This window comes from Arvicanthis niloticus, chromosome 4, assembly GCF_011762505.2.
Source record: "Arvicanthis niloticus isolate mArvNil1 chromosome 4, mArvNil1.pat.X, whole genome shotgun sequence".
Classification (NCBI taxonomy): domain Eukaryota; kingdom Metazoa; phylum Chordata; class Mammalia; order Rodentia; family Muridae; genus Arvicanthis; species Arvicanthis niloticus.
This window is the reverse complement of record NC_047661.1, coordinates 22,097,174-22,109,310: the sequence shown is the minus strand read 5'-3', so window position 1 is coordinate 22,109,310 and position 12,137 is coordinate 22,097,174. Positions and strand designations below refer to the sequence as shown.

At 35.3% G+C, this 12,137-nt stretch overlaps 1 protein-coding gene across 13 annotated transcripts in view; it reads right to left on the bottom strand.

Annotated features, from left to right (window-relative positions):
- The window catches only part of Bltp1 (bridge-like lipid transfer protein family member 1), a 198,630-nt gene that overhangs the window by 91,270 nt on the left and 95,223 nt on the right, over positions 1-12,137 (bottom strand). For all 13 annotated transcript variants that reach the window (XM_076932299.1, XM_076932298.1, XM_076932301.1 and 10 more), the window contains exons 37-44: positions 11,925-12,136; positions 8,345-8,496; positions 7,776-7,926; positions 7,448-7,600; positions 6,076-6,316; positions 4,827-4,969; positions 885-1,104; positions 24-182 (exon numbers count right to left, since the gene is read on the bottom strand). In XM_076932299.1, coding sequence (XP_076788414.1) covers positions 24-182; positions 885-1,104; positions 4,827-4,969; positions 6,076-6,316; positions 7,448-7,600; positions 7,776-7,926; positions 8,345-8,496; positions 11,925-12,136 — 1,431 coding nt within the window. The remainder of the gene's footprint in view (positions 1-23; positions 183-884; positions 1,105-4,826; positions 4,970-6,075; positions 6,317-7,447; positions 7,601-7,775; positions 7,927-8,344; positions 8,497-11,924; position 12,137) is intronic.

Here is a 12,137-nt window from a genome sequence, read left to right as displayed (position 1 = left end):
GATAAAAATGATAACTGTATTACCTGTTGGAAGACTGTTATGTCCTGACTTTGTAACAGGAGATTCCTGTACTACACTTCCACGATTTCCCACAGCATTTGACATCCAATTATAAAAACTCACAGATGATGGCTCAGATAACAAAGGATGTTCGGACAACATGTCAGTGGCTACTGTATTTCCTGAAAAGAAAGTTTATGGAGAATAAGATTATTATATAATATAAAAGAGAAAAATGCTACTTGCATGCTTTCAGAAAGTTGGATTAAAATGTCTTTTTTTGAAAAAAAAATGTAAGGATTCATTTATTCTTATTTTATGTATATAGGTGCTTTGCCTGAGTTGTGTCTGTGTACAAAGTGTATGCCGGGCCAGAAGAGGGCATGTGGATCCCCTGGAACTGGAGTTACAGATGGTTGTTAGTAGCTATGAACTGAACTGGGAATTGATCCCAGGTCCTCTTCAAGAGCAGCTAGTACTCTTAATTACTAAGCCATCTCTCCAAGTATTTTTAAACTCTCACTTCATGATGTTGGTATGTGGATCCTAAGGCATTAGTACAAAATTCATTTTTGTTATCACATGGTGATGACTTTGCATTCTTTAGACTCAGCATGTGTAGCTTGGCGTTAGTTAGCACTAATTTGAAAATAGAAATAAAAGGCACAAACAAAGTTATAATTTTGTTCCAAATTATTTTTCAAAAACAAAGTAACTAAAATGATTAGTCATGCAATCAAAGTATATAATAATGTGGTTTTCTATTTTTCCCAAAAAAGAAAACTTAATTGAAAGAATTATTTTATTTTAAATTATACGTGTATTTGTACATTGTGAGTGAGTGCAGTTGCCTGTAGTCCAGTGGATTCACTGGAGCTAGATACCTGTTCTTGTTAGGGAGCTGCTTTTCACAGCTGCACTACTTCTCTGAGGAGTGCCTTCCAGAAGGTTGTGAAGGCTTGGGAAGCTTCCAGTCAGATAGCTGAGAAGGCTCTCCTTCCTTGGACTCTCCTTTACAGGCATTCCAGCACGTCCAACGTGTACTGGAGAATCTGTAGCAGTGTCTCCACTGGTATAACTCAGAGAATGATATGGATGAATGCCCTACAAAATGAACACAGGGCTCTTTTTTTTTTCCTGAAGACTATAAAACTGACTGCCAATAATTACAATCGCCATAACTGTTCCTATTGCTGCTGGCTAGTCTATCCTTTCATACTTACAGTAATTTTGTGTAGTAGGATTATTGCGTCTCAAATGTAAAAAAATAATTTTTATATCTCTGCAATACAATACTAGGGGCTATACATCACATTCAAGTATATTCCTTGAAGTAATTTAACAATGAATCATTAATTGATTTCTACAGCTAAACAAGAGTCATAGAACAGCATCTTAAACAGAAAACAGGAAATAAAATGCTGGTTAATGACGGGGGGGTGGGGTGCAGTATCCAGGGCACCAGGATGTAAGCAAGTCATGAGGTACTTTAAGAATATGCTTGTGGCTATTTAAAGAATAAGAAGTAGCCTAAGCAATTTCTGTTATGGCTTAATTATGGAACCAGCAAACTGATATCCAGAATCAATCTCCCTATTACAACTATTCCACTTAAAACTGAGAATCAACTTGTTACATGACTGACACCATCAAAAATACATTATCACTATCAGGCCAGGCATAATGGCATTAAACACAATCTCAGGACTCAGGAGGCTGAGGCAAGAGCATTGCCATGAGTTCAAGGCCAGCATAATCTACCAGTAAAATCTAGGCCAGCTAAGGAGATGCAAGACTTTTATCAAAACAAACAAACAAACAAACAAACAACCCCAAAACACAGAGCAAATCTAATGAAGGAAATATGTTTGCTAGTCTTTTTACAGAAGGTAAGCATAGACAACCAACAAAAAGGAAACTAGAGACTTTCTGACTAAGAGCAGGAAATTAAGTAAGGACAAGTATACGTCATATTTAAGTATGTTAGACCACTGAAGATTTAGCACAAAGTGGAAAGGTGTATTCATTTTTACATGCCTTCACTTAGATGGGGGAAGAGGAAGAAGTCTCTCACTATAGGAAGTAAGAGTACTTACAACATACTAAACATGTGTTTTGCATATCTCATATCTTATCCTTTATATGTTCTTCGTGCAGACAATTAACTTTGTTTCACAAAAGAAAAACCACTTTATAAATAACCAAGCAAGAAAAGTCAGATATTTTAATCCAAATGCCTCACTTCCACTCCACAATTCTTGACATTAGACCATCTTTGCTCACTGGTTTTGACCATCACTGGTCCAGACACAGCCAAGAGTCACCTGGGGAGACAGTCTAATGAGGAATTGTCAAGACTGGGTAAGTCTATGGCCATGTCTTTGGAAGACTGTTTTAACTACTTATAGATGTTGGAACCTAGCCAGGTTGCAAGGCACCACTCCCTAGGCAAGGGGTCCTGCACAGATAAAAGAGGACACAGCTGAGAGCAAATAGTCTCTCTTGACTAGCAATATGACATGACTTAGCTAATTGAGTTCTTGTCTTGATTTTCCTGAAATGATGAGCTATAACATGATAAAACTTGTCCTTCCCTGTATTGCTTTTCACGAGTATTTGTCATAGTAACAAAAATGTAACTAGAATGTTTACTCTTCTAGCACTTAATAACACTTAATGACATTTATTTATATAAATACTCTATTCTATCTTTTAAAATCACAGTGCTTTTTGTCTACTAGAATTGTTAGGTCTCAAATGTTAAAAAAAAAAATTTTATAACTTCAACATACAATACTAAGACTAAAAACTAAAAACGGACAAATATTTTAATTTGAAAGTCAATAGTTACACAAAATAAAAACTTTAAAAACATAAGAAACTTCAGTAGGAAGTAGATCCTTTCCCTAATAGTTTTCTAGTTTCTTATCGTCCTGTATTATTTATGTATTATAAAAGCATATACACACTATGGTGGTTTGAATGAGACTGGCTCCCAATAGGCTCCTATACTTGGATGCTTGTTCTACAGCAGGGGGAACTATTTGGGAAGGATTAGGAGGTGTGGCCTTGTTGGTGGAGGTATGTCACTGGGGGTGGGCATAGAGGTTTCCAAAGCCTAAACCATTCCCAATTAGATTGCTCTCTTTCTGCCTTCTGGTTGTCTTACCAAGTAAGCTCTCAGCTACTGCTCCATTGCCATGCCTGCCTATCTACTGCCATGCTTACCACAATGATAGCATGTAGTGTAACCATCTGAAATTCTAAGTAGGCTTCCATTTAAAATTTTTTTTTTTTTTAACAAGTTGCTTGGTCAAGGTGTCTCTACACAGCAATAGAAATGTAACACACACCCTCCTTTATTTTGCTATTAATTCAATCCATATAACTCCAGTGGCATCTACAGTTGTACAGAAACCTACCCCATTTTGGAAAGGCTTTGTAGTAGGCATTTGTAACAGTTTACATAACTTATTGGCCCTCTGATGTTTAATTCTTTTATGTCACACCCACTATTTTTGCACTATAGCATTGCCAAGAAAGCTCTAGGATCTGGTTGATCATTTATGGTCACTTCCAGAATGAAAGTCCCTGACACGGAAATGCTTTCACTTATACTTGCCACACCGTCCTTCAAAAAAGTTACAACCATGTAAATCTCTTATTTAACAGTTTCCTCCAAGATTGAAATAACTTTCCATTCATACTCCTGTAAGTAACCCCAATACAACTCACTGGTTCACCAAGTTGGATTCTTTGGTCTATCAGGAGTTCTCTATTTGGGGGTGAGTAGACACATGTGTAGTGTCTTCCCAGGAAAAGTTTTGTCATACAACAATATTCTAATATTGTATGAGAATGACTGTTTTCTTTTCATATAATATCAAGTTTTGTTATTCTAATCTTATAGATAAAAATGTTAATTTACATTTCCTTATGAGAAAATATATCTTCATATTTGTATATTTTTTCTATAACATTTTATGATTTTACCCATTTTTTAAAACTTTTCTTTTTAATATCTTATCTTTTTCTTAGTGATTAAAAATATTTTATTGTTATTTGAGAGATATTAGCCCTTTGTCATGTGTTTTTAGTTTTTATTTTGAAATTTCAAATTTAAATGTCAAAATTATTCTGAGTTTCAGTGTAAGCCTACATGCAGACTTTGAGTGTAAGTAACACTATTAATTCAAATATTCAGTTCTTAGAAAAGCAAACTAACAACAGCAACAATAAAGCAGAACAATACAAAGTGTCAGATAAACTTATCATGTCTTTACTTACTTATTTCTCACCACAATCTTCTACAGGAGGATGCTATCAAAACCCATACCTTACAAATAAAGAAGCTGATGCACAATTCAGTCAGAAATTTTCAAGTTACAGGGTGGGATTCAAGTGAGGGTACTGCTCCCCATGAGAGTCTACTCACTTGGCTGTACCATCTCTCTTTATCAAGCATCCTTTAAACTTGTTAAAACAATGGAGTGTAAGTTAAGATTATAATTTATAAAAACTCAACCTAAACTTGTATCAATAATGTATAGCCTAAAAGGCTTCCCACTAAAACTGAAATGATCAGATTATCAACATTTTCAATACTGAATTTTATTGCATATAATATTTGATTAAAAAAAAGGTTTAGTAGTAGTTAAGTACCAATTATTGATGGTACAAATTTAATGGAAATCTATATACTAAAGTTATTAACCAAATTAATTTCAACATTTAGAAAAGACATCTAAATTATTTAACACTGACATTAAAAAGTGTAGGTCACATCTGTAAGTTTTAAACTCTAATCAAAGATAATAATGCTGTACCTTTATTTTTAATGCAGAGTCACTATGGGTGTGAGTTTTAGAAAGCTTCCTCATTATTTCAGCTCCAGTGACAGGTCCAGAGCTCCCAGGTGGTGGCCGGTTAGCTGTTCCTTCTAGAAGCATTGTATGCTCACTGACTGTGGCTTAAATGGTTCAAAAGACAAGTGAGTTATATACATATGATCACACATTTATTTGAAACATCACAAACATTCTGGTTTGTATAATTACTGTACATTTTTATAATCTATAAAGATGTACAATGTTTGTAATTTTTATTTTTTGTTTCCTTACTCTCCAACATGAATCTGAGTTTACACTATCCATGTAACTGATCCAGTGACCAACAACCAATTCAGTTACCCTGTAGAATATGCATAGTCAGGAATGGACACAGGCATCATTGGTGTTTAGAAGGCATAGTTAGTGAACTAATTTAGCCTCTGTGCATAACAAACTCTAGATAATAAGCAATAAAACTCAAGCTACTTCTTATAATATATTTATTAAATTATTTTTTAATTAAGCTAAATAAATATTCTGGAAGCTTTACTTTTAGGACTTTTCTCCTACAGTACTTCTTTCCCACAGTACTTTTAATTCTTTTTCAAAACACTGTAAGACAATTGTCATCATAATACAAAATTAATCTTTAGCAAAAAGTTAAAGTAAAACACACATTTCAAAAAAGTATGTCCACCTGGTTCAGATGTAACACATACTATATATGGAATTGTATGCTCAGCTCAGGCCTCCAAATGTATTCAAAGTAAAATATATGTAACAGGTGACAAAACAAAACTCCTTTAAAAACAGACAAATGGGCCAATACAATTTTAAAAGGCAGGTTTCTGTTTACAAGTTTTCTATAAAAGCTGTCTCTATTAGACATATTCATTAGTCTACTGTAGCTCAGTAACTAAATTATAAAATCTGTTCAGTAAAAAAATTCCAAAATCGTTGTGAATTTGGATTAGCAAAATTCAGAACTGCATAGTTCAACCACAGAATTTTCAAATTTGGTACAAAAATTATTAAAATTATTGAGTACCATGTGATCAACTATGTAATGTCAGAATTTTCTTCTATTACTAATTTCCTAATAATTACAGGTATCTTTAAAAAGCTATCTAAAAAAAAGGTCTCGATTGGTATCTTTTAATGAGGCATATTATTGATACAAAGTTATTCCTACAAGAACACACAGTGTTTACACTGAGGAAAGAAAAGTTCACTGAACAAAAGTTACCTGCATCAAACTCAAATTCTGCACCATCAGCGCTAGTATCACTTTGCAGGCCACCTCCATTATCCAGGCCAAGTCCCTCTTCATGCTCGTGGTCCACAGTCGCTGGAGGTTTCAGTGGCTGAGCTGGTCTGTGTAAGCTAACTCCTTTAAAGGCAGGTGTTACCACAATGAACTTCATCCACTGCCTTGCCAAAGCAACCAATCCTTTCTTTAAAGTTACCAATGCAGGGAGCCCATCACTCTGTAATAAGAATGAAGAACTAATTTTAATCTCAAAACACCCACTATGAGATGAAGGAAATCTAAAATTTAGATTTTTAATTTATTCAACATTACCCATATTTTCAAGTTGACAATAAAACCTGCTATAGATACACATATATTGAGAACATCCCTTTAGGGTTGATGTATTTTGAAAATTTGGTTCTCACTGTGACAATGTTTGAAAGGGGGTGGTATCTTTAAGCGGAGATCTAGTGGAGATCATAGAGGACAGTGGGCTAGGAATTCATTAGAGCCGTTTTGGTAAGAAATGGTAAGCCACCTGGTAATCTGTATATGGGCAGCTATTAAAGAGCAAGACCAACCTCCCCAGCTCTGGTTTCCTGTCTTGGTATGTAAAGCATCCACTCAGAGTTAATGCTTTCAAGTTTCTCTGTTCTAGCCTCTCTCTGACCACGAGGTTGGGCACGCCAAGCTTATGCAGTACAACTTTGGCTTCAGTTCCAGGAAAGTACAAAGTGCTATTTTAGTCTTAGATATAAACATCCTTGTAAAACACATTACTTAATATAGATGCTTCACTTGCCTGGTGAAAGGTTTGGATAACCATTAATAATACTGATACACAGGTGCTTAACATGGATAAATATTGTTGTGTATGCTCTACTACTTGGAGGCTAAGAGAAGACAAGCCATGTTCTCAAAATTCAAAATAGTCAACACAAATTGCTTTTCTAGGAGTGGGAATGAGTTGTACAATTATTTATGTTCCCCTCTGTGAGTAACTGTTTTATTAAACCATAATGCTTCTCAGGATTACTTCCTGGCTTGAAATTTATGCTTTTAGCTTCTAGGACACAGCAGTCTCAGTTCTAGGTCTTTACTTCCCTTCTCAGCACTCAATCTAGCTTTATAGAACCTCTCTAACCTTCTTGAAATTTGGCATTTTTTCAGAATTTCATCTTTGACAATTTCTCATTCAACCTATCAAGCTAAGGAATTTTATCCATGTTGACAAGCTTCTATATACAAGCCACTCCACAACTGTTAATCAGAGCAGTAAGACATCCACTGACCTGTATGTCTAATCACACCTCTTACCCTGCCTATCTAGTATATTTCTACAGAACAGTAGCTTCCTTATACTCACCATTGTGGCATCGTCAATGATGGAGTAATTTGCTTGGTGCAGGTAGTGGTGTAGAATATTACATAATAAACAAGAAGGATTTTCTTGAAGAAAGCGGGCAACTTTTGTAAGTCTATTGTATTTACTTCTTAGAGGAAAATGTACACTTTTATTCTGGAAACCAAACAAATATAAAAGACTTAGAATTATATGTATAAAAGTTCCTATAATCAAAGATATTTAGTAATTAAGAACTTGTAGATCTGGTACCTTCCAACAACTATTAATAGTAACGAATCATTTAGAGTAAAAAAGTATGTCTAATACCTTATATGATTAAAAGACATACCTCTAATGCTTCTGTCATTATGCATCCCATAACAGCACAAATTCGTAAGGTTCCCTCAGTGTCTAGTTTGTTTAAGGATGACTTGAGTTGATCAATAGGAACAAGCCATGCACCAACAGCTGGGGTTGCAGTGCTTAAGAGGTTCAGCTGCCTTTAAAAAGAACAAGAGTTAAGGTCAAACTTTATGTTTCAAGCACTACATGCTATTTTATCCTGACAGTATTTTCTCTTTTTGGTCACTGACAAATTATGAACATATGAATAAGAAATGGACACTTGAAAAGGAAGAAGGGAAAACATGTTTGAAATGAAAAATAAAACAAAAGTCAGAGGCAGCAAGTCAAGTAAATACAAACAAAATACTAGGACAGAAATTGGGCTAAATAGAGAATATATAGTAACTATAGAAAATATTCAACGAGAAAGATGGAAAGAATAGCCATTTTAGCACTCACTGGGTATTAGATATGTCAGAAAAATAATTCAGGAAGTACACAAAACAGAATAGTAAGCTGTCTGAAATAAAAAGGAACTGTGGATGGACAAAATTACACTTTGAAATTTCTTACCTAGAAAATGCATGTGCAGGAGATCTCACATTGGTAGGGGCTGCAAAACTAAACCAAATTTCTTTAATGGTCAACTTCATGCTACATGAATCTGGAGGTGGTGGCATTAGAGGTAGATCTTTTTTTAAATCATCAGATTCAACTCCTTCATCCTATATAAAAAAGCCAAAACCAATATTGATCCTCCAGAACCATTAAGACAGGCTTATTAGCACTTTAAGCATAAAACCTTTACAGAGAACCCTGATCTGTGGATGCTGCTCAAAATAGCTATATAGGTTTGCACTCCCACAGTAATGCATGAATGTTTCTCTCACTCCACATCTTCACCAACATGTACTGTCACTTGAATTTTTTAATATTAGACATCTGACCAGTGTAAGATGGAATCTCAAAAGTTGTTTTGATTTGCATTTACTTAATGACTAAGGACTTTGTATATTTCTTTTTGTGCTTCTTGGCCATTAGAGAGTCCTCTGTTGAGAATTCTGTTTAGCTCTGTACCACATTTTTAATTGGGTTATTTGGTTTTTTTGGAGGTTAACTTCTTGAGTTCTTCATATATTTGGATATTAGTCCTCTTTCTGAATATAGGGTTGGTGAATATCTTTTCCCATTGTGTAGGTTACCATTTTGTCCTATTGATGATGTCCTGAGCCTTACAGAAGCTTTTCAGATTCATTGTTTATATTTTTAAGAGAAAACTTTGCTATGTTGCCTAGACTAGTATTGACCGCCTGAGTTTTTACGAGACCCTCCTGTTTCAGCCTACTGAGTATCTAAGACTACAGGTTTAGCTTTTTTTTTTCCCCAAAGTAAAGTATATGGGATCCAGTAAATCAGCTCAGCAAGCAAATGCATTTACTGCTTTGCTGCCAAACCTGATGACTTGGGCAGATGGAGACTCACAGAGACTGAACTACCTACCAAAGAGAGTACAGGGGCTAGACCTAGGTCCTCTACATATATGTAGCTGATGTACAGCTTGGTCTCCATGTGAATCCCTTAACAATTAAAGTGAGGCTGTCTCTAACTCTGTTGCCTGCCACTGGATCCCCTTTCCCTAACCTAACTGCCAGGTGGAGCCTCAGTGGGAGAGGATACACTTAGTCAGCTGAAACTTGATGGCCCAGGGCAGGGTGGCAGCCAAGAAGGGCTTCTCCTTCTCTGAGAAGGAAAAGGGTGATGGGAGGAGGGACTTATGAGGATGGGACTGGGAGGAGAGGAGGGAAGGGGGCTGTAACTAGGATGTTAAGTGAATAAGCAAAGAAATTAATGAGAAAAATAGAAATAAAACAAACTATTAACAACAAAAACAGCCTCTAGAGCTGGGGAGGTAACTCAGGGATAGAGCTAGCTCTTGCATAGCATGTTCTAAGGTCCTGAGTTTAATCCTCAGTATCAAAAAACATAATAAAATTTAAAACATTGATTTCTCAAGAAGCTATACACCAAGCACTTGGGTGTATAAAGATGTAGAATTTGACATTTGACAAAAAGGAGGGAAACTTATGCATTATTATTGCAGCAACATGAATAATCAAACAAATGATTACAGACTGACTTCTCTCTGGAGCCATGGTATACTTAATGTCATGGTTCAAACCCTTTGTAAAAGAAACATGGGAAAGTATCACTATATAATAGAAATATCAGTGAGTCAAGAAAATTAATGTTATGAATATAACTTCCAGGGAATCCCCATGTTTGAGGACAAACAATTCCATAAACAAATGGGGAAAAAAATAACGCACAGCCAGGATAGGGAGGTAGGAGTGGGTGGATGGGAGAGCACCCTCATAGAAGACGGAATGGGAGGTTTCCAGAAGGGAAATCGGGAAAGGGAATAATATTTGAAATGTAAATGAATAAAATATCCAATTTAAAAAGAAAAAAAAAAAAGGAAATCCAAGGAACTCAATATCTGGGAGAAAGGCCCTTAAACTTCTGTAAAGTGAGGCTAGAGAGAATGATTTAGTTAAGCACACCAGCTGCTCCTCCAGAGGACCTGGGTTCAATTCTCAGCTCCAACATGGTGGAGATTCAGCACCCTCTTGTGGTCTTAGTTGGCACAAGGTATATACATGGTGCACAGACACAAATGCAGGCAAAACACTCCTCCACATAAAAATAAATCTTTAAAAAATATTCTGTAGTTTTTCAAAAGGTAAGGACAGAATACTAAAATAATTTTTGTTTAGTTCAAAGCCACATATGTCTTAATTCCCTTTATTAAAATTCTAATGGAAGCCCCACCCCCAATATTTCTAAGGAACTAATAAACTAACTTAAAATTTTATTTATGATTATCGTCAGGGGGGGGGTGAGAACATGTGTAAGCGTGTGTGCAAAGAGTACCACGGTGTAAATATGGAAATATGGAGATCAGAGGACAACTTTGTGGAGTCACTTTTCTCCTTCTACCTTTACAAGGATTCAAGAGATCAAACTGGTTGCCAAGCTGGACACCTAACAATTGGTTCTACCTGCTGAGCCATCAGGTTGTTATGGAAATTGATAAACTCAACAAATATGCACCAAATAAATCCCTAGGGGCTGTGGAGATGGCTCAGTGGTTAAAAAAAAGTACTTGTCCAGTAGGCCTGACAACCTGATTTTGGATCATCAGAAGACACATTTAAAAACAACAACAAAAATCAACAAGACACCTGCAAAATATGGGTCTGTAATTTCAGTGTATACCTACAAGGAAATGGAAAGTTGAGACAGGAGATTTCCAATGTTTGAAGACAAGCCAACCTGGTTTACACTGCATTAGAGGAATCTGTCTCAAGGTTAGGGTGAGGGCTAGCATCCTCTGTAGAGTGTGGCATACCCCACACCCACATACACATCTGTCTCTCATTCATAGAGAAATACAAACAAATAACCACCAAGAAATGGGGTTCAGAGGTGAGTATAATCGTAAACACTAGGTACCTACAATCTATTTTTTAATGAAAGGGTGCTCCATTACATTTTTATTATTTATTCTCAGGAGTTTATGTGTATATGTGTATACATTCACTAAATTCTTGCTTGTTTTTCCAAGGTCACCAAACAGTTAATGACCCAACTTTTCAACAATACAAAATTTTAAACAATTTTGCTGTTATTATACTCATCACAATTAAATTCTACCACAATAAAAAATAATGAATGAATTGAATATAAGGTATTATATAAAATGATATTATATAAAATAATAAATGAATTGAATATAAGGTATTATCTAAAATAAGCAGATATTGGTAAAAACACTCATTATATAAAATATTACCAATAAGCATAAAATGATTAACTAAAAGTTAATTAATCAAGGCCTACATTTCTTAATTCTATAAATTCATTTATGTAACCTATTTATTATATGTATAACATAAGCAGAGTATTGTGCTAACTATTATAATGGGCAGGAATATGCACCATAGTAACTATTCAGGAACTATACTCTATTCATATTATATTCAACAAAATGTTTCAACTCTAAAACAGGAAATGAAAAGAAAATATGCTCTAGAAATTGATTTTGAATCGAGTATATAGTTCTCTATTTCCAAACTATTAGAAAATCACCAACTTGTTCATCTGAAACTGAGTTTCCATTTATGTCAGAGGAAGGACTGGTTCGGTCACACGGTAGGTTATCATCAGAGACATCAGTATTGTAGCCACTGCCCGTAGGAGAATCAGAAGAATTATTGGATGCCAGCACTCCACCCCTTTCTGTGACACTAGGTTTACCCATAATTCCAAAACTGTTATATAAAACTGCACCAGATTGTCTTCCTCC